This window comes from Sinohyriopsis cumingii, chromosome 9 (assembly GCF_028554795.1).
Source record: "Sinohyriopsis cumingii isolate HCF-2022 chromosome 9, ASM2855479v2, whole genome shotgun sequence".
Classification (NCBI taxonomy): domain Eukaryota; kingdom Metazoa; phylum Mollusca; class Bivalvia; order Unionida; family Unionidae; genus Sinohyriopsis; species Sinohyriopsis cumingii.
In genome coordinates, this window is record NC_142969.1 from 121,236,838 (window position 1) to 121,260,839 (window position 24,002).

Below are 24,002 nucleotides of genomic sequence, written 5' to 3' on the forward strand. Positions count from 1 at the left end.
TGTGTGTGTGTGTGTAAAAATAGGTAGAAATTCATTTTGCCTGCTACATCTCAAGTATGGGATCTGTAAGCAAAAACTTCATTTATTTGTGCAGAATGTGTGCTGTTGACTAATTACGTTTACATTATAATATAATGGAGTGTGTTTGTTCTAATTATGGAACTGAAGGGCTGAAATTCAGATGTTCTGCCAAGCGCTCTTCATGGTTAAGAGCAGTCTTAACCAGATAGAGCTGTTATACTACGCATTCTTAACAATAAAATGAAGCTTTATTTTACAAAATCTAGGTGGATGATTGGTTTCAAATGAAGCTTGACCTATAATTGTGCATAAAGGTCACTAATGAATCTGTTCAAAACTTTTGAAAAATAAACACTCTTCAAAAATAACGACTCAGATGTGGTACATGTACCGAGGTATCGAGCTCGATGAAACGACTGCCAGTGGTTAAAACACTACGTATTAAGCTAAGAATGATCAGTTGTTAAAAATGCAAAAGTGTTTTTGAAAGCTACTTTTTAAGAAGTAACAGAAATCGCTCAATAGTATACTTGATACAGACTTTCTGATACATTGCTAGTTTATACTAAAGAGTTCATTGAGTACCGCCTGTACAAAACAATTTCTTATGGGCTTAGTCATGCGTTTATCCCTGCATAATAGTTTAGCACATCTGCCGTAAATCTTTCCCCTGAATGGTTTCTGTCATTCATACACTTCATGGCAAAGAAATGCTTTACTAACTAACCCCAAGTGTCAGTAAAGCCAATAAATAATCATATACAATGTGGCCTTTTGAATGCTTTATTTAAAACAGCTATATACCCTACCGTATATCCTAACGTATGAACGTATGAACGTCTAACCTATCCTTGAGGGACAGTATCGACTTTAAGCTGAAAGCAGTATTGACAGTTTGGAACCAAAGTAATGAACTCTTGTTATACTTAAAATTTAAATACATATGGATGACAGGAACTATTCAGGGGAAAGATTTAAATCAGATATGCTAAACTATTATGCAGGAATAAACGCATGACTAAACCCATAAGAAATTGTTTTGTATAGGCGGTAAAAAAAAATCGTGTACTTGACTGCAACAATCTGTGCGTGCATGTGTGTGATATTTCTGCATTTATGTATGCAATACTTTTAAACCTTGAAGACCTGATCTGAGAAAACTTTCTCTTAGTTTTTAGTGGAAATCATCCAACTTTCAAGAAGGTCTTGTAAAAGTTTTCCAATACCACAATTTATCTGTCTGTATGTATAAACATCTGTTCAGTGTACATCATAGTTACGGCAAATACGAATGTAAGTTTGTTTATTATTAAATACATTCAATTTGGGAATCCGTTCTTATCCATCTCCCTCCCTATCTATCTGTCCTGCAGCGCCCTTTCTCACGGATTAAATACAATTGCTAGTCGGTGCATACTAGTAACAAAATAAGGATAAAAACTAACGAATGTTAAAGAATGATAGTGCTACATGTTTAAATTAATGGAAAAGTAAGAAACTAGGATGAAATCAAGTAAAACAATTGTGGATAAAAAATAAAAAAAAGACTGCGCAAACTGTTGATTTGAACGAAGATTCTTCAGGCAAGACAGCGATATTTTGTAGCAGTCTTTCTTACCACTGTACAATAGCCAGAGGAAAATAGGAGTATTTGTAATAAATAGCTGCTACCTGGGTATAAACAAATGAATGATGTGCATGTGTCTGCTCATTCTGCTATTTAGTATCATAAAAGCTGGTATTCAATATCTAGATATTTGTAAACGATCTTGTAGAACGTAATCAATCCATCGTTTGAGCGTCGGTTTTGAAGGAATCACCAACCACATATATTTTTCAGTTTAGGAGAAGTTCTACTCTGCCAATAGGACTCTCTGTTATGAACCTTTTAATTTCTGAATGTTCAAATATGTTTATTGGATCCGGGCAGAGGAGGCATGTTCAAGTTGTGGTTTAACCAACTCTTTAAAGGCATATTCGCTTATTCTTGTTGGTGGTTTTGGATTTTTTTTGTTGTTGACATTCTTGAGACATACACTGTCCCAGTAGAAGTTGTAACTGATGTGTACATCAAGGTATTTCATACGATATGTTGCTTCAAAAAATCTCACCATATATATCGAACTGGGTGTCTTAATAAGTCATGCATTATATATCGAATTAGGTGTCTTAATAAGTCATGCATTATATATTGGGTGTCTTAATAAGTCATGCATTATATATTGCGTGTCTTAATAAGTCATGCTTTATATATTGGGTATCTTAATAAGTCATGCATTATATATTGGGTGTCTTAATATGTCATGCATTATATATAGGGTGTCTTAATAAGTCATGCATTATATATTGGATATCTTAATGAATCATGCATCATATATTGGGTGTCTTAATAAGTCTTGCATTATATATTGGGTGTCCTAATAAGTCATGCATTATATACTGGGTGTCCTAATAAGTCATGCATTATATATTGTTACGACTCTATGGTTTTAGACTTAAAAACAGAAAAGAGTGAAAATCAGCAAGTTTTGTGAAGATCAACAAATAATTTATTTCCCTACAGTAGAAAGTGAAAATTTAAAAAGAACTTGCAATATTGTGAATTAAATCCCAAATAGTTCCAAAAGTTATATTACAATCCAAAAGTAGAGTTCCAAATGAATCCCAGTGGTGATCTGAATGAATTCCGATTTTGAATGTGTTAATCTATGTGCCAATAGCCTGGAATATGGCGACGTGTTAACAGTCTTGATGTATCACAGTGATATATTATAAAATGTCCTTGAATTATATCATGCTAAAATAGTCATTATAGTCCAAGAAGTATTAATGAGCACTGAAATTCTAGTAAATAATTTAAATAAATACATCCTTCCAAATTAAAAACTAAGAACAACAATAAGACTGATTCCACTTCGGTTGTTAGGGTAGGAACGAGTAATCTTGAAGTAAAAAAAACCTTCATATACCCCTCCACTTGACCTAGGTGGTAAGTATCATCGTCCGATAATATGCTGCCATCTTAATGGAAAAATTTGTTTCTGGAACCTTCTAATGTCAGAATCAAGACTGTGTATATAACTGAAACTGAAGTAAACATTTAACAATTAATAATTATCTCAATACATAACCTACAATGATATACATATATTGACTATGCATTATAGTGTTTACAAAATAAATATCACTAGTCAGGCAGGACCTTACAATCTATAATCATGGACAAACATTTAAACACAAAATATAAATTAAATTGCGTATAACAATATAGAATTGGCTGTATGTTGTAAGTAATGCCATATTTATCGAATTAGGTGTCTTGTGAGTCATGCCGTATATATCGAATTGCGTGTTTTGTAAGTCATGCCGTATATGTAAAATTGAGTGCCTGTTGTAAACCATATATATATATATATATATATATATATATATATATATATATATATATATATATATATATATATATATATATATATATATATATATATATATATATATATTTGCGTTTCTTGTAAGTCATGCCATATATATCGAATTTGGTGTCTTTGTAAGTCATGCCATATATATCGAATTTCGTCTGTTGTAAGTCATGCCATATATATCGAATTGGGTGTCTGTTGAAAGTCATGCCATACATATTGAATTGTGTTTCTTGTAAGTCATGCCATATACATATCGAAGTGGGTGTCTGTTACAAATCATGTCATATATATCGAATTGGGTGTCTTGTAAGTCATGCCGTGTATATTAAATTGCGTGACTTGTAAGTCATGCCATATACATATATCGAACTGCGTGTCTGTTGTAAGTCATGCCATATATATCAAATTGTATGTTTTGTAAGTCATGCCGTATATATCAGATTGAGTGCCTATTGTAAACCATACCATATATTTCGAACTGGGTATCTTGTAAATCATGCCATATATATCGAAGTAGGTGTCTGTTGTAAGTCATGCCATATATATCGAAGTGGGTGTCTGTTGTAAGCCATGCCATATATATCGAATTGCGTCTCTTGTAAGTCATGCCATATATATCAAATTGGGTGTCTTTGTAAGCCATGCAGTATATTATGTATGGTGAACTGCTTCAGTAAGTTCATACAGCAATGTGTTCCAAAACTTCGCCTTAAAATATATGTAAGTGAAGTTGCTCTGTAGTTTGCTGCGTCGCTTTTATTACCTTTTAAAAAATAAAGAACAAGCATTTGCGTTGAAGGAATCTATTATAACTTGGCCTGAAGTGAAGGATTTTGGGTAGATAATCTTGAGAATAGGGGCTGTTTGATTTCTGAGTTACTTAAGTATTGATGAACTTACTGAGTGCTTTTTGGTGATCAAAATTTGAACGCAGTTTAAGTATGGCATTTAGGGTGTATTACGACTCTGTGGTCATAAACTAGGTAACTGAAAGAAGCATAACCAGCAAGTTTCGCAAAACTTAAATAATTTCATTACCAAGGTTATCAATTCAAATGTGAGCGGTTCTTACAGTACTATGAAGTGAATCCAAAATAATCCTATAAAAGATTTATTAAAGTTCACGCGAATGAGAAGTTCCGTATAAATTTCAGAAACAGAAATGTAGTAGTTGGAAAGAAAAGTGACGTTGGCAAAATGGTGTTGTCCAGAACTCCTTAAATAGTTCACGATAGTTTCAAATTAATAGTATAGTCCATTTAGCACTTTTTTCCATTGAACAATCCAAACAAACATTTTTCCTCTCAAATAATATCTAAGCACAGCATACCATACGTCTGCAGACTTTGATGTTAATGAAAGGAACACAAGAAATAAGAATGACTCCAAAATAGGAACGAAATCTGATTGCTCATTTCTCAACTATTACACAACTTCAGGAGTCTATTATGGCTATATGTCGCAAGATACCCCACGTGACAGATATTACTACTCACTCTAATATTTCAAAATACCTATTCATGTAACAAAACTCATTCAACAGGAATTAACTTAATTCTTCTAAGATACCATCTGATATATCTGTCCAATGGGAAAAAGGCAGAATCTCGTATACATATTTGGTAATTATTCTATTATTAGTAACTGTCAACAAGTACCTTAACATCTATTTATAAAACCTATGCAATGTTATTTATTTTGACATCTTAAAAGAGACCATATGCACGTACACCAAATCCAACTATAGAAAGTTACTCCAATTTAGAGTCATAAATAAACAATACAAACATATACAAAATCGTGCACTAGGAGTTACAAAAAATATAGATATACATAATGGAAATATCTCATTATTTAGTATTTACTTATATATTTATGATTTACTTATATATTTACGTATGCAAATCTCCCTCAAAATGTCATGAGTGAAATAATCATGAAATTCTTATTGACAGTTCTTACTTAACATTGGTGGCGTGTTTTGGTCTTTCGACTGCTTCAAACTGTTCAGAATTAACATCATAAATTGTTGTGTACTGTCAAACCACAAACTAATTAGGTAAGTATTATTGTAATATATAGTGTTAATAAGGGCGAAAAATCATTATGTACATAAAATAAACTCTCAACACATTCGTGCCATCCAATATGTCAGTTTTTTGAAGTATAGATTAAATCAGACAATACTGAAAACTGCGATTGTTCGTAATTGTGCCAAAATATAGTCTCAGTATCACGGGATACAGAACACATATTGTTTATTAAAGCATTTCTAAGATCACAGTATATTTTGCTCATTCAAATGTAATTCGTGAAGTTTACGTCCTTCGCAAAACTAAGTTCCTCAAGCTTCATTTCAGATGCTAATTATATCATTGTTTGAGCTCTGAAAAATGAACGAATAAATTTATTCTTTTATGGAAAGCAAGAATGTATGTTTTAATAGCTTGTTAAAGAAACGACTTGTTATAAAATAGTTGTTATCATAGCGTATATATCTGTGTTGATTACTGATGTATTGAAAGTCACGGCTGCACGCCTGCAACATCAAAACTAATGCCGTCATGCAAAGGTAGGGAACGAAAGCAAAACAAGACGCATCTTCCCAGGAGTATTTGTAAAACATTTTACGATCAAGTCATATCAAAGTTTCGAAGAATTAGTCAGTAGAGACTGGATGTAACCCATGAATGTGACCGCCGTTTCATCTGATGTGTAGTTCTGTGTATAAATGACGCTCACGGAAAGTTGGCCGTGCTGAGTGTGACAGGTCACAAAAAAAATCGGACTGTCATCAATAACAATAGTTGATGAACTCAGGTAATCGCAAATTTGAATGTCATCTGATTGTGCCAGGTTCGTCTCATGACCAAAACTTCCATTATTCGAAAAACACATCACAATATGCGATTTTCCTTTCTCAGGAACGTAATCTTTTGGGACAATGTTGCGAAGATAATAGCCATTTCGAAGATTTTCTTGTATCTCAACTGTGCACCTTCGTGCTGCTTTCCACATGTTGGTACTTTGGGCAACATCGTCTGACGTGTAAATGGAAACAAACTGCTCAGTATGGCTAGAACCTACCCCTGGGTATGGAAACCCGTTTAGATTATTTTGTACGGTCGAAGGTAGGAAACGTCTGAGATCTACAAGAATTTCAATGGGTATGTCTAAGTTGCATGTCCTGTTCGCATTCCCATATACCAAACGTACAAATGCAAAGGTCATTGCTGCTATAACCGCTCCTGAAAGTTTCACTTCGGTTTTTTTACACATTTCCATAACTCTTCTTGTTTCAACTGAATTCAATGTGAAATTTTGTACTAATGATTTTACTCTTTTGTCGCACAAGGACAATATTTCATTAGCAAATCGAAAGTTGTACTCTTTTAGGACTGTGTCATTTCTTTTTGACACCAATGCTAATCCTGAATTTGACTTTATGGATGAATTTTCTATCGGCAAATTTTCCCCATCTGCACTTAACAGGCATTCTATGGGTGGATATAACGGTTGCGAATCTATTGGCCCAATACCCTCAAGCCTCTGGGCGGAGCGCATATAATGTATAAAATCTGACATAAACCATTTAAAGTAGGTGGTATCGGTAATAGCGTGATGTGCAGATAGGAGAAAAATATACTGACAATTAAGTTGTATTTTTTCTGTAGTAGGCGTCCCAGTCTTGCCCCAAGTTTCGTTCACCGATATCAACCGACATCTCCAGAGAGGACCATTTTCAACGTCAAAACTCACAGACCCCTCTTCTGACATAAGGTATCGCCAATTTTTAGAATTTTCATGTCTGAAATCTATTAAAATTGGTTTCATTTCTAGGAAATTATACAAACACGGGTTGATTTGATCTTTTACAATGCGCATGCGAAATAATGGATGCTTTCTTGCGATACAAAACATGGCTGTCCGCACGTGGTCATCAGTCAACGGTTTGCATGATGAGATGTGGAGGGCTGCCGAGGCAACATCCATTCCAGCAAGGAAATGGCGATGATAAATCAACTCTAAGATTCCAAGGGCACGTGTCAGATGAGGGCTTGGACTCTGAGGGTCATTACTGAAAGCATTTGTTTCTTGATTTTCGGATGTCATTATTGTCTTGCTCTTTTCAGCAATTAGTCCTAATTCTTTTATTTTTTTATGTTATTGCTTTGTCATTGTTACGTAATAAAAATTCATTCGATTGAAACTGCACATGCTACACTTCAAAATTTTCAACTCCTATCTGTGCCAAATGTTTTCTTTTCAATCCAAAATTGTGTTTATGTCAGCAAGTCTTTCTCATGACTCAAGTCTCAACTCCTCTTGACTCAGTATTTCCTTCGAGTCTAAATACAATGGGATTTCTATCGGTAGGGCTAACTTCTCTTGACTCCGTCCAAAATTTCATTGTTTCCATATGTTAAAGTATTTCTGTTGGTGGAGTTTTTTCAGAGGCTTTACATTGAAGAACTGACGCGATTCCTACTTTCACCATTAGTTTTTCCCTTTTCATGTCTTCTAATTTCTCTTCATAACGCACAGTAACAGGTTCTGAACTCGTTCTGGAAAATATAAATTACAAGATTTGGAGTCTTATGTGATTCAGTTGAAGCAAATTGGTATTGTTAGCGACAAGCTATGACTGTGAATGTCATGAGTTCAAATAAACTGCCGCCACTAGACAGTTTTGAATTATTGTAATTATAAAGAAAACTACTTTGTACAAACAGTTGCAAAACTTTCTCACCAAGTTCAAGTCTTAAAAAGCCGTATATAAGCAATGTATAAATTAAAAAATAAACGTAAAATGTATTAAGCAGTAAATTACACGTACAGTTAATAGATTCAAATGCAAAAGAAGACCATGCAAGCTGTGAAATGCAGTACAAATAGTGCAGAAGACATGGTTGTAAAAAAGATAAACATTGAGTGACGTTAAAGAGTTGAATACAAAACTATACTGAGTAACAACTCATTTAAAGGATTAAAGATTTCGTTGCCTCTGACCTTTTCCTATTCGCAAGATGCTCAAGTTTATACGATACCTTTTTAATCATGTTTGAGATGAACTTCATAATATTTTTTTTTAAACATCGGCTATGAACAATACAATTTTGGTCAATATTTTGGTCCTAACGTTATATAAACATGGGCAAACAAGTAAACAGTGGTATTAATTTTCAGCTGATCTTTCACTACATATGTGAATTATTTATTTCAAAATGCCCAAATAATTCCATTGCACAAATTATCATTATCAACATGATTATAGTGGATTTTTTTTAACAATCCAAGTGTATATTTTGAGCGTCTAGCTATATGTATCGGGTAATAGTCGGTACTAGTTTTTCTGCATACGTATTTTTATAATTTTATTTCGCGGACATCTTCCAAATTTACCGTTCACTGCTTATAAATTAGTCCATATTTTTCGCCGCAAGAAATTGTTTTAGAACTCTTTTAATAGCATTTGCTGCATGCCATCTCAGATCAATGCCTGAGGCCAGATTCAACGAGAGAATAGAAAAGCTTGCAGTCTTTATTTAAATGAAAAACTGTGTTTTCAAGTAATTGGCAAAGATTGAAATAGATCGACATTCTACTTACCAATTTTATATTGCTGTGCATGATACATATAAACCCAGCATGTTAAATAATTACACATTTGTTTAATAATTATGTAGTGTACTATTGTGGCGAGTTTTTCTTTTTAAGTCTTTTAAACACCATACCTTTTGTGCCATTAATTGTTACCTTAAGGTTTCAGGAAGTACAACATGGTTCTAAATTATTCAACATGTCTTGTAAAGACTGCTCTGTTTTTTGGCAAAATTTAACGCATCATTTCGATATAATAACATAAATGTATACCCTTCGTCGACATATAAAATAGCGTGTGCATTACCGTAAGAGTGCAAAGGACTCGTACAAATAGTATTATAGATTAGTTTTCGTCGAATAGTAATACATTGCAGTGGCTGAATTTAAACGGTTTTCTAAAATGAACATATTGTATTTAATTTTAATTTTTGCATTGTTTTGCAATTTTCGTCTCAAGCACCAAAAAATGTTATACTAGTAAATCAGTCTGGCTAGTTGCAGTTAGCAAGATTTCTTGATTCGTGCACCTATCATGTAGACAGTCATTACATGTTTATCTCCTCCGAGCAGATGGGTGTCGGCAATAGTGGCGGCCATAAAGGTACTAATGCACCGAGCGAGATTGTGTCCATAACCATTTCGTGCGCAAACAGTGTAATCGCTGGGATGCCCCAGCATTCAGAAGAGCTGTTTGAATGGCAAAAAAAAGTGCTGTTAGCATTGAATACCACAAGAAGACTGTGCATGTATTCAGCCTACATCTATGCACTGCACCTCTTGGAAGGAGAGTCATTTAGCACGACCGCTTGCTATTAACAGGAAAGGTTTCAATTCCACATGAAAACAAATTGTATGAAAAATGTTATAAATGTTAAATTATATTATATAATTACAACAGTTTGAAAGGTCTTAATAGCACATAAGCTATTGATCGTACACCATTAGCGTAATATTGTATCGAAAGATACATGATTTTGCTATTATTCTCGTACCTAAGTTTGACGTCAGGGCTGTGCTTGTTTATCAGACATGAAAATGCATATTTTTAATGATTCATTTTAGGCATTTTAGGCATGCTCAGTGCACTTCATTGACGGACGAGTAGCAAGATTGAATCTTGACCTCAAGTTTAGATATGAGAAGGATGTTAAACCTGTCCAGCGGCTACTTTTGAGGCATCCTCCCTCTTTAATCAAGCATTTATGAACATTTGGGTGCAAAACAGGAAACATCAGGTAAATTTCAGGCATCTTTAGAAGATGTTGATGTATATACAACTACCTCAGGTACAACATGTGTACAGACAGATCCAATAATGTGTCATCAGACTTAGTGAATCATGTGTACAGACAGATCCGATAATGTGTCATCAGACTTAGTGAATCATGTGTACAGACAGATCCAATAATGTGTCATCAGACTTAGTGAATCATGTGTACAGACAGATCCAATAATGTGTCATCAGACTTAGTGACTCATGTGTACAGACAGATCCAATAATGTGTCATCAGACTTAGTGACTCATGTGTACAGACAGATCCAATAATGTGTCATCAGACTTAGTGAATCATGTGTACAGACAGATCCAATAATGTGTCATCAGACTTAGTGAATCATGTGTACAGACAGATCCAATAATGTGTCATCAGACTTAGTGAATCATGTGTACAGACAGATCCAATAATGTGTCATCAGACTTAGTGAATCATGTGTACAGACAGATCCAATAATGTGTCATCAGACTTAGTGAATCATGTGTACAGACAGATCCAATAATGTGTCATCAGACTTAGTGAATCATGTGCACACTGTATGACTCACAAGTACATAAACACACAAACAGAATATTTTGTGAGTGGAACACAGTTAGTGTTCATTCATTGCCCCAGAGGAATACCGGACAGAATTATACATCAACACAGTTTTTAGTTGGCTACATAAACACAGTTAATGATACTCCATTTTATACGGGTTTAACCTTGACTGGTTTGTTAGCTTTCATTATGAATGTGTGCATTCGGAAAGAAACTGCCTTTTCGAATTTTAAAGCTGCGAGGATCATTTACAGGGAGGGGGTGGGATAACTATGTCTGCCTTATTTTTTAGAAGAAAATTGGTTGGTTTTTAACGGCACTTAACAGTTTCGACACATGATTAGCTACATCATGTCGAGTAAATGGGAACTAAGTGCCTTCCCCAAAACTGACATGGACAGGTATCGAACTCACAATCCATGGATCTGTTAACTGATCTATCGCTGTTCCCAATTATTAGAGAAGACTGTGAAAATCGTGATGAAATAATCGATATTATTGATCTAATAGTCGAATTCTTGCATACATATCACCATACATGCATATTTGGTATGTGACAGTAGCAAAGAAATAATATTACCACCACCAATACTACTACTACTACTGAAACGACGACGACAGCGACAACGACTACTACTAAAAAAAACATTATCAATAAACAATAACAATTAGTGAATGGACTAATCTCCCTTGATGGGTTATTCAAAAGCATAATCATTGAAAAATAGACAAAAACAAAAACAATCAAGAAGCAACCTTTGATGTCTCTATTTTTATCATATATACAGTGTCCGACTATTGCAATTCGTTTTAGCATAAATTTCTATTTCATATTTGTGAAATATTATTGTATATACGTGAAAACACAATTTTATATACGTCTAAAATAATTTCACGTGTAAAATAGGTAACACGTGTTATTGCTCTTTTTCATGTGCGTAAAGTGAAATTCTATTTTAAACATGTAAAATAACTAGCTTTTTCACATTCGTATAATTCATTTGATTAATAATGTTTTGTACATATGTAAAATCACTTTTAGCACATGAAAGGTTGTTTAAAATATGTAAATAAATTAGCACATGTGGAATGATATTTAATGCGTGTGGTTATGTTTAGATATATTAAGCTGTTTCACATTTACAAGCCTTATTTTAACATCAATTTCACACATGTGCAATAATGTTTCACATGTATAATAGTCATGAACGAATCTATATGTGACTGAGATGTAAATATAGGTGAATTAAAGACATAATTTGCGTATTTTAATTTTTATTTTATTTTACATGTGAGAAACAGTTTAACACATGTAATTTTATTTTGATAAAATGTGAACCTATGTGCAGAAGACTCTTGTGTGTGTGTGCGCGCGCGCGTGTGTGTGTGTGTGTGTGAAATGGCCAGTTATGCCATTTCCATGAGTAACCTTTTTTGGCAGGTTTGACTTTATATATATATATATATATATATATATATATATATATATATATATATATATATATATATATATATATATATATATGCTTTAAATTTGATCCCCACCCTCAACATATGAAAAATCATCACGTGTACATCTAGTACTGAATTAATTGATATACTGATTAAAAGGTGCAACAACAAAAAAGTTAATTTTTGGTTGTATAATATTTTTGTAACTATTTGAACAAATTTAAAACATTTTGGAAAGATTTAAAAACATTAGTCGAATACAATATAAAATAGTCTAAACTATATCGACAGTAAACACTAAAAATGCAACTAATCGATGATCAGCAGGCGTAAATCTGAACACCCCAAACCACGACCACCAAGCAAATCTGAACACCCTAACCAAAATCCCAAAGCAAATCTAAACACCCCAAACCACAACCCCCAAGCAAAGAAAAATGCAGTTCCTCATATAAAATTTAGTCAACTTGTGTAATGCTGATTACCTCCTTGACAAATCCGAAACTTCCTTGAAAATAATAATTTGTATCCAACACCTGTTTTCATTCAACAATTATGGCTACGTATGTGCTCTGTGTTGTGGCTAAAGCAACTGAAATTACCAAGTACACCAACAATGCATCCGTCAGCGATTATACCAACGTCCGGGAAAGAATTAATGTAAACAGGATTTATACGTCTATAATGAACTTGTAAAGCATTATAAAATTGTAAAGCACAAGAATACACACGTCCAAACACGAGGTGATGTTTACCTGTCGAGAGGGAATCACAATAAAAAGCTAAGTTTCATAAGGTACACATTAACACGACAATACATTTTGTTACGTCGATGTATATTAATATCTTGAACTAAACTGAATCACATATCATACAGTTTTAGCTAGCTGCATATACCTGTTCAATATTCGTCATGCTGTAGTCCATCGTTTGCCAGTTTTTGTCCATACACTTCGTTGATCGAGTCAACGTGGAACAAAGTGGATCAACGACCCTTGGTTAGCGAAAATAAGACCTGTACGATTATACCTGCTTTTGTATTGTCACTAAATCTATCTTTAGATGCGTGGTAACAGTGTTGGACTGCTGGGCCAACAGGTTTGATGTGCCCTTATATCAAGCTGCCAACCATCAAGGTCCACCATCATGGCCTCGCTCTCCTTATAATATTACCTAATAATCCGTGGCCTATCTGACCTAGAGCAGATTGCTAGATGGGTCAGTCCGAAACTGACTAAAGAAGCGGGTTTCAATGCGCCTGTGCCGGATCCAGTGTTTTTATGTTTATTATATTAGGTGATTCTATGGATATCTATATAAATCTATAGCAAACCTTCACAAACTTTTTCTAGTTATCTGGAAAATTATCATCATGGTGTTAGAAAACATCAAATATGTTGCCCCTGACCTCTACCTGTGTAATAGTTTCAAACTCATGAATACCAGTGGATGTGCATGCAAAATCAACTAACCTCTTCAAATGCAGAAGTCCTCTATAAACGTCTAGAAGGAATTCACAGACACAAATGTCTGGTATAAATGACATTTTACGCATCGTTATCATAAGCAGCATACCTGCTCCTAAATACGCTTTCGCTCTTCCCAAAACCTAACCAAAAATAGTTATGTGTTATAGCATCCATCGAAAAAATAAATTGGGTTGCAGCTTTGTTCTGATCAGATCAAACTATATACATTTTTTAAATTACAACTTGACTGTTTCTGAGATGGCATGTGGTATGCACTTATTCTTTTCAAACAGGCTAACAATCGTTGCAACTCTTCCTACCGAGGTTATGTGAATCTAAACTGAACAACTGAGACGAACTTTATTCAAAGTGCTCTTACTCAACAACTGCCTTTTCTCAACAATAGAATTTACTGCCCACTAGGCATTAAATAATCTCTTCTGATAAATTACGTCTTTTTCCTTTTTATAATTCTTAGTCAACGCTGTGCTTTTCAATCTTTCTTAAACAGGTTGCCAATGTTTGAGGTTAAAAAACGGGACAAAATGCCTTGTGGTCGTTTTTACAAAACAGATAAGAACACACTTTTATTAATAAAATACATCTCAGGTCACACATAGGTGGCATATGAGAATACAACAACTGTTAAGGCGATGTCACTAACGTATGAAGATACAAATCACATAACCGTCAACATTTACAATCATAGCAAGAAGAATAACATTCGAACGTAATGTGAGATCATTTGGGTACATACATGTAGCGTTTTGGTAGAGCACATTGTCTCTCGTGGAACGTACAAAAGTTGTAAGAGAAAAGAACATTATATCGTTCTGAAGTATCGAAAATCTTCGCTTCCACAGATAGCACAAAATATATGATATTGTTTTCATTGTTACAGTAAGAAATTTGGCAAGATTGTTTTGGTGAATTTTGCGATGTTTTGTGGCAAATAAGATTTGTATCTCTCCAAAGGAGGTTTTTTTTTTAACAGAGCAGTTTTAGAAACATACCCCTTTCCTTGCGAAATGTGGGGCAAATAAACAAAACATGGTATTCGTTTCCGATGACATTTGTATCACAATGATTACATTTTCATTCCTCAGACGGGGTATTGTCCCAACAACCGATTTCAACGAGTAGTCTGGGATTGGAAGTCCTGAACGATATCAATGGCAAATACTCATTCCTTGATAACATTAATAAGTAGTTTTCTATATTCAGGTCTTCTTTTAAACAATGGTAAAATTTCATCTTGGAAGATAAGGTTACCAACGATTTCCATTCCTGTATATCAAGGTCTTTTAATTTTTTTAGTCATGCTTTTTGTTCCTTTCGGATTATTAATACATTCATAATATAGGAGGTGAGGTCTCCCTAACAGTTACTGAGTGTTCTTTACACTATTCATCCATTTATGCATATTAGCTTAAGTATGGACCTCGTTAAAAATTATTTGATAAAGGATTCTAGAGAGCTTTAGTCCATTTACCATTCATAATGGACATCCACAATCCTACCATTCTTAATTTTTTATAATTATATCAGTAAGTTTTCTTCCACATTCTGAATAAAGTATATAAGCAGGAGTACTTGTCCTCAGTTTTATGATGTTTCTTAAAAGTTCGCTATGCAAAATTTCAGTGATTGCGATATTTTCAAATCCTCAAACTTCACACCCGTATAGCAAAATGGGTAATATAGTATGGTCGAAAAGATGCAATTGCAGGTCTATTGGAAGATTGAAATATCTTATTTTTTCGGTAAAGTAGATTCAGGGCCCGTCTAGCTTGACCAACGTTAGATTTAATAGACCTAACAAACCTTCGAATTTTAGATACAAATTCACCTAAATATTTAAATTCAGCACATATTTCCATTAGATTATCGCCAATTGTAAATCTATATTATCTTTACGTGTACCAAATATCAAGATCTTTGTCTCCGTAAAATTAATACTCAATTTCCATTGCTTTGAGTATTCATCAAACACATTCAAATTAATATTTAAAAAATTTCTTCAACCAGGAAACCCTCCTCACGATATATAAAACCCTAATTAGATCAAAACTGGATTACGGTTGCCAAGCATATAACTCGGCTAAGCAGCCTGTACTACAAAAACTTGACACTATCCAGAGAAAAGTCTTACCATTATGCACAGGAACACTACCCTCAACATCATTAGAAGAACTACAAACACTAACAGGAGAACCACCCTTAAAATTACGTAGGCAAAAACCGCTCCTCCGATACTCCATTCGATTAGATACCCACCCAGACAACCATCCCACCAAAATAGCTATAAACAAGTGTAAAGTTGTCTTCAAACCCAAAATCATACCCACCACACCAAGTGGCAAAGTAATCCTTGAACTAAGAGAAAAGATACCTCTACTAAAACAAAAAAACAGGTAACAAACAATACAGACCAGAACAAATCACCATGGCTACAAAAACCACCAAGGATTAACACTGAAGCTACCAAACTAGGCAATACAGAAGGACTAGAAAACTTACTAAAACCTGTACTGGTAAACGAAATCAACCAAAAATACCCGGACTATGTTAAAATATATACCGATGGATCAAAAACAAACAACCCACCAAGAACAGCAGCAGCAATAGTCATCCCTGAATTCAATATACAAACGGGATCCAGATTACCTGACTATTGCTCCATTTACTACACTGAATTATGGGCTATACTTGAATCACTACAATGGATCAAAGACAACCAAATACCTAAAGCAGTCATTATAAGCGATTCCCTAAGCGTTATCAAATCGATCAAAAATCGCAATACACACTCTAGGGAACAATTCCTCAACAGAGCATGCCAGTTAATCGACGATATCACCACAGCACATCAATTAGTCGAGCTCATGTGAATACCGACGCACATTGGAATCTCTGTCATCGAAACATCAGATAAAGTTGCACAAACCAAACTAGGAAATCAAAACTCTATCAAGCTTATCTATAGCTCTACAGAAGTACTAAGCTTCGCACAAACATATATAGACCAAACATGGCAAGATTTTTGGAACTCCTCCGCAAAAGGTAAAAAGCACCATGACCCCCCCCCCCCCCAAAAAAAAGAAAAAACCGTAGATAGGAACATACAGCTACCTAAGCGTACCTGTTTAGAACAGACTACCATAAACAGGATAATAACTGGAAAAATAAACTAGCAAGCAGTTTTGGAAGGTTTACAGGACCCAAACCAGCAACCATTAACTGCTTTAACTGCCACACCACCGAAGATCTACAACAGCTAGGAAAATATTTATCAAAAACCAAAAAGAGATTGGATCACCACACACATACCCAGAGTTACTTATGGACTCTAATAAAAAAATAAACAATCAGCATTAAAAATATAAATAAATTCATAGACTCAGCAGGACTTAGGAACAAAATAAAATTAATATCCCCACAAAACCAAAAGACCCAGTAACTAGCTAAATAAATTTAGAAGCCCCCACATAAAATCCCATAACATATCATTCAATTCAATTTTATAAAAATATTAATAAATAATTCACTTACGAAGCACCTATGAAAAACTAAGGAAACCGCAAAATCGGATGTCCTAGATGTCCTTAACGAACCGAGTAATTAGCTAGGACTCCGGTCTCTTGCTAAATAAAGTATAAATAACATTCAATCTCTAAAAACATTAATAAATAAATAACTTAAAGAGGCAATATTTAAAAATTTATAAATAACATAACGTAGGAAGCACACACTAAACACCTCGACTAGTAATACCATAATAACCTTGAAAATCTCTCTTCATACATGATTTCAACTAACAACATCTATAAACAGCACAAAAAACTCCTTTTATAACATTTTGAGAGAGAGAGAGAAAAAAAAGAAGAAAAAAACACGCAAGAAACACCAGGCAAATGCAACAAGAAACCAGCGATGTGAAGCAACCAGGATCGTTCCCGAGCTCTCCTTCCCACTAATCACAGCCAACCATTCAACTGTAAGGGACCTATATGGAACCACAGATTGAGGCCAAACTATTAGGGTTCCTTGAACCCATAAAAGCCTGGGGGAGGTGGCACCATTCCCTTCCCCAGGAACAACTAGCAGGCTGCGGTGCAGTCAGAAAAAATGGCACATGCACAATTATACGCACGCCACCATAATTAAACTCAACAACAACATGTGCCAAAACTAATATTATAATAGGCGTAAAGTAGTATATAAGATCGAAGGAAGCAAGACTACTGGTGCTCCATTTTTTCTAACACGATTCCCTTCCGTATTTCCCAGCGTAACTCCGACTCACTCTTGTAACGGTGTTAAGGATTGAAGCTATGTGAAGAAATCATTGTGGCATGAAGAGTAATATATTTTACAAGCATTTTCACCTTCAGCGTTTATTTAACAAAGTAAGCACGAGATTGTTCAGCCAAGAGCAGGTGTAGCATCAGCCAAAACGTGGATGTTGTAACACAAATGTCTTGTACGTCATTACTTGCAAGCCTGTTGCACTCAATATATTTACAGAACTGTGGATTTTGGAAAGAGAATGAATAACCACATCTGTAAGCAACTCTATTAAAGTTTCACCAGATACAATTATTGTATCAATACTGGTATGGGTTAAAGTAAAAAGCATACATAAAGAGAAATATATTTCATATTTTAATTTTATTGTTATCATTATTATTATTATTATTATTATTATTATTGGAGTTTTCATATTTATCCCGTTAAGGAGAGTTTTCTTATTTTTATTCTTGCTCCATATATATATATATATATATATATATATATATATATATATATATATAGAGAGAGAGAGAGAGAGAGAGAGAGAGAGAGAGAGAGAGAGAGAGAAACAGAGACAGAGACATAGAGAGACAGACGGACACACACACACATATATTTATTGGAGATTTGATGTGTGTGTGTGTTTATTATAAGCTCTAATTCACATTCCCAAAAGATCATGGATTATGGCGTGTAGATAAAAAAAAATACAGAATTGCTAGTTAAATATCAGCTCTGCTATAAATGAAACGGCTGGATTTTGTAGTCTGAAACTTTTAGGAAGATTAAAAAGTATAATTTATATAATACACAACAGACATCGACAGCGCGTAAAATATTTGAGCACATATCATGCAACTCGTCTATCATCACCAAGCGTAGTTTGGACTGAAAAAATAGTTTAGAACTTACGAAGATATTTCTTGAACTACTGCATTAGAACCAGACTGTACTAAAGATTGAATTCTTCCATGATTCTCAGCATCTTCCGGTCTAACCGGAAACGAAGGGGGGAGGGGGTCATCACGAAGAGATAAGAAGGACCGTGGAGCATGAGATGAAAGAATGTGGCATAACATAAAATATTACAAGTGGGTTTTCTGACCGTAAACCAGTGGCTACCTCTCTCTGAAGCCTTAAGGTACATATACGCATCCAATGGTATACATCCATACACTTGATTAACATACAGGGATGAGTGAGTGCAATGATAATTGCCCCCTTTTTGGAAGTCCAACGCTCCATTGAAAATAATAATTTATATCCAACACTTGTTTGTGACAGCAGTATACATGTGATACAAGTTTTGTGGGTGAAGAAAACAAAAAGTTACTTACCGTACTCTAGAATGCGTCCACCAGCAATTACACCAAGCTCCGGAATATAATTAATACGAACAGGACTTAGCAATGTGCATTGTTTGAAATGTGATAAAGCACAAGGACACACACGCCCAAACAGGAGACGACGTTTACGTCGATTGAACGACACTTGAATCATTCAAGATACCCGTGTACAAAGCGATAAGAAATTTACTTAGAATCTCCGGTTACCTCTATGGAGTAAATTATACGTTTTGTAACCTGAAGTTGCACAGGAGACATATATAAAATAGGGCAAACATCAAGATAAACGCCTGTTATGGATTTTCTAAATTTAATTCAGTCCCATTAATATAATAGTTAGAACATTTTATCGTCCTCATTCTTTCGTCAGACACAGTTAAGTCGGACTGTTTCAACTGATGTTTATGAATATCACAAAACAAGCCGAATTACATACCAAACGTTTTTAGTTAGCAGTATACAAATTCACTTTGTCATTCGTTGCCCTTTCTCATGTATTTTAGGTGGAAGCAGAAAACTTTCGACGTAATTATCAACACAATCATGGACCATTATCTCACACTAGCAAATGGTTGTAGATACACTTCGTTGATCGAGTCGGTGTGGATGAAAGTGGTTGGACGACCCTCGGTTAACATAGATAGGACCTTATTATTATATTTAATACAGGAGTGTACTTGCCTTATTAGTGTCCTTAAAATTACATTTAAATGCCTGAAGACAGTGTGGGGCAGGGCTAAACATTTGGATCTGCCGTTATATCAGCCAGCCCACCATCCCTCCCTTTATAATAAAGTCACCAGTCAGACTCCAAGAAAGAGTTAGCCGACACTGCCTAAGGGAGCGGATTTCAATGTACCGGACCCACTGACTTGATCCTGATTTACGTGCGTATCTGTCCTTTTATGGACAGGATATTAATGTATCCTCTGTAGATCTGGATCCTCTGTAGATCTGGATTAGTTCAATGTTCCACATGTGATATTGGGCTCGAATATTGGATGCTAACAAATATAAACCAGTATACTTTTTATGCACACATCGTACTTTTGTGTACATACCTCAATAATAGAGTGACTTACAAGTTGTCTATGAACCCAAGGTAAGTAAATCTGTGTGTGTGTGTGCGTGTGTGCGTGCGCGCGCAGGAGTGGGGGTTGGGCAAGAGAGAGAGAGAGAGAGAGAGAGAGAGAGCAGATTTTAACATATGACCGTACATATTTTAATGAATAGCAAAACTTTATATACCTTTACAAACTACCTGGAAATTTATATTTTAGTCCTGAGCAAACATACAGACACAAGAAGCTCGTCCCCGTAGTCCCTAAACTGAAAGATTCAGTTGTGAATAAAAAATGAAATATTTACATAACCTCACAAAATACCGGATACGCCTAAAACGCATACTAGGACCCATACCCCCACCACCGTCTCTCTCTCTCTCTCTCTCTCACACACACACACACACACACACAACTAGTTCAAATCATATTCAGTTAATTATTGTAGGCTGCATACATATCTTTAATTTAGTCTTCTACCTTATTGCCTTTCCCAACACCCACACAAATTTGGTTCTTGTCTAATATATGAGGCTGTACCTTTCTTTTTATTAGACTTCAACCTAAATCCTCAAAATTACCACTTTATAAGATCGCTTTTGGCATATAGTATGCACATATTCTTTAGAAACGGACAATAAAGATCGCTGAAGCGGTTCTTACTCAAGTTATGTGAATCTAAGCTTGACACTATTCAAGTTTAACAACATCGATATATTGAAGATGATACGAGCTTTATTCAAGTTACATTTTCCTCAACAGCTACAAGGAGTAATTCATTTACTGACCATTGAGCATAAAATAATACCTACTCTGTACCTTTCAATCCTTGTGGTTCGCCCGTGTAATTCAATGATCGTCGTTGTCGTTTGTACAAAGCAATTTTCTCATATGAAACACAGCTGGATTTCGTCCGTATTTCCCAACATACAACCACCTTACGCATTGAAAAGTGAAATGAACGCAAACAGATATTCCACGCACATTAACCTTCAGTATGTATTTCAGAACACTGAGCAGAACAGTGAGCTATACAATGAAGGTTGACTATTTTCGGAACATCGTTTACCCGAAACGCGTAATGTGAAGATGACAGTTTATCCGACTAAGACATAATTTATCAGTTATATCATGCCCATTTTCCGCCTTCTCTGTTGGTAGTGGTAAAGTGGAGACATTAACTTTTTCCTCCACTTCTGCAATTGTTATACAAATATAGAAAACCTCCACCTTCGGAACACTTAAATCTCCGGCGATTGTTCGTTTTGGTCTTTTGGCACCCTTCACATTTAAAAACAATCCGATTAAACCAGAACCGTTCATATCTAATGATCGTCTTTGCTGAATATGTGTTTCCCGCACATGTGCGCTCTTGATGAATAAGAGTCGAGACCTTCCTTTTATCAGCTGAGTCAATATTGGTTGAAAATAATATTCGATGGTCAAGGTAGTAAAATGAAATAACAGTTCATGTGATGATTTGGTAACCTCACATTGACGCAGATATTCCTCGACACGTGGAGCAAAATTGTTATAAATGTTAACATCCACTATGATGATCCAACACCCTTCACCGCGGTCAGACTCCATTACTAATATACAATAGAAATCTAATATTAAACACAAACACCTAAGACGGTTAAGTACCCGCCCGGATAAACGTTGAGTGCTTCGAGCTGAATTTCATATTTGGCTACTAATAAAGCCGATAATGCAACTGTGTAAAAATTTAAAACATCATTGTCCGGCCCTATTGTTCGTGATATTAGTGTTACAAAATCAAGATCAAGACACCGCTTTATCATTTTTCGACAGTCTCATTTGACCCCTAGTACCATAATTCCGGTTACGATAAACAAATATGATCCGGACTCGCGTACCTGTAAGATGGGACGTTAAGGTCTATCAAAACCATTTGCACCAGAACTGAAAACTAGTCGGTCATTTGCTAAGGTTACCTCGTCAGATTTTTCTTCTCCTTGAATTTGACACCACAGGGTTAATACACGTGGTAGTGCGAGCGCCAGAGTGAACCGCTGACTCACGTATTGTTTCATTCCACCATAGGCTAAATCAACATTGTCTTGGATAAACATGACCGACACACCATATTCTCTGATTCCTCCAGTGTAAATGAACTCGACTAGATTCTTTACTGCAACTTTCAACTGAACAACACCATCTTGAATGTCTACATTACAAGTTTAATATTTACCACTTTGATCTTCAAAAATCACAAGCTCAGATGGATCGAAACAATAAACACCATGAATAGTAAACTCAGACAAATCCGCTTTTGGTGGCAAATCTGCTCAGATCCGCATCAGCACAGTGTCATCGAACTGTTTAACTTCTGTAAATGTTAATATACTTTTTTATAATATTAAACGTACTTTAATGTGAAATGAATAAGTGTTTGTGGTGTTGGTGAACGCTCCAGTGCACCCAACGCTTCAATGACAAGATATCCGCATATGGGTCCATCGAACTGAGTCTGAACTGGTATAGTCGAATAAAACTGGTTGTTCACCGTCCCTGGTGCAATATTTAATAACTTCAAATCTCAGTGCAAATCCATACGAGTCATAATACTAACGACCTTAAGTGTTTAGTACTAATGCAACCCAGTGAACGTCAGGTCCTGTCGTTAAATCCAGGTTGACAATCCCAGTTTCACCTGTGCGTGGCACCATCAATGCAAGTTAATTTCGCATCAAGACACCAATAAATTGTTTGATTGATTTAGTCATTGCGAGTAAATCCAGGTTGGTCAAAAACGGTATTGACTTGATTTTGTTGGATTATAGTCGCTTGCGCTAAATCGGCATGTGCGCTTTGATTTCTGCCTGCATAATCAGGCTTCTTAATTTTGTTGTGAGAGAGAAAAATGTGCCACCTTCACACGCGTTTGTGCACACAAATGTGCTTTTTAATTAATACAAGCCGTGGGACAATTAAGCCCCAATCGACATGTTTGTGGGCTGTAATGAGTGGGAATAGACCCAACACACTCGTTTTTTTTCTTACAGCCACCGCAGCAGTGTAAAATGTCGAGCGTGATTGGGCACATCTCTTGTGACGTCACCCCGGTTTCATGTATACACACTCATCAAGGCACCTGAAAAAGACTAGTGGGAATCGACCCACACACTGGTCTTGATTAGTCTTGGGAAAGGAAGGGAGGAAATGGACTCTTCATGAGGCACCAGCGCCCGTGGAATCTCGATTGAAACGCCAGGTGTACTAAAATGTAAAATCTAACCAAGATGTACTAATAGGCAATTCCTACTCCCAATAATATATACGCCACCTGTGTAATTAGCCTAATCCAGTATGGTTACAAACTGCAATTACTAATTCATTTCAGTTTGAATTTATTGTACTAAGTGTAAATCAATTTAGTTTAAAGAAATAAACCAATCGGATGCATTTTTGTGACTTATCTTATTTTGAAACCACGTTAAATATAACAAGGAGTGATAAAACCTAGACGGCGGTAATAACAGGGTCAAATTCGGAT

General features: G+C 35.2%; 1 protein-coding gene across 6 annotated transcripts; it reads right to left on the reverse strand.

Moving 5' to 3' along the window:
* Window positions 1-2,547: 2,547 nt before the first annotated feature.
* On the reverse strand, window positions 2,548-22,008 carry LOC149792619 (uncharacterized). 6 transcript variants are annotated; one of them, XR_016423586.1, is made up of 3 exons: window positions 19,413-19,736; window positions 5,955-8,008; window positions 2,548-3,108 (listed from the first exon to the last, which is right to left on the reverse strand). XR_016423586.1 is itself a non-coding variant. In XM_089971247.1 (3 exons), exon 3 carries the CDS (start codon window positions 7,554-7,556, stop codon window positions 6,087-6,089), a length of 1,470 nt encoding a protein of 489 aa, XP_089827373.1. In that variant the 5' UTR covers window positions 7,557-8,008; window positions 9,597-9,734; window positions 19,413-19,736; the 3' UTR covers window positions 2,548-6,086. The 6 variants fall into 6 exon arrangements, 5 of the variants coding, with proteins under 5 accessions (XP_089827373.1, XP_089827376.1, XP_089827372.1 ...); XM_089971247.1 differs by adding an exon at window positions 9,597-9,734 and having other exon boundaries at window positions 2,548-8,008; XM_089971250.1 differs by lacking the exon at window positions 19,413-19,736 and adding an exon at window positions 21,295-22,008 and having other exon boundaries at window positions 2,548-8,008.
* Between the last annotated feature and the right edge of the window lie 1,994 nt (window positions 22,009-24,002).

Coding starts and splice junctions, on each gene's coding strand:
- LOC149792619 (XM_089971250.1), bottom strand. CDS start 7,556: ATGACATCCGAAAATCAAGAAACAAATGCTTTCAGTAATGACCCTCAG.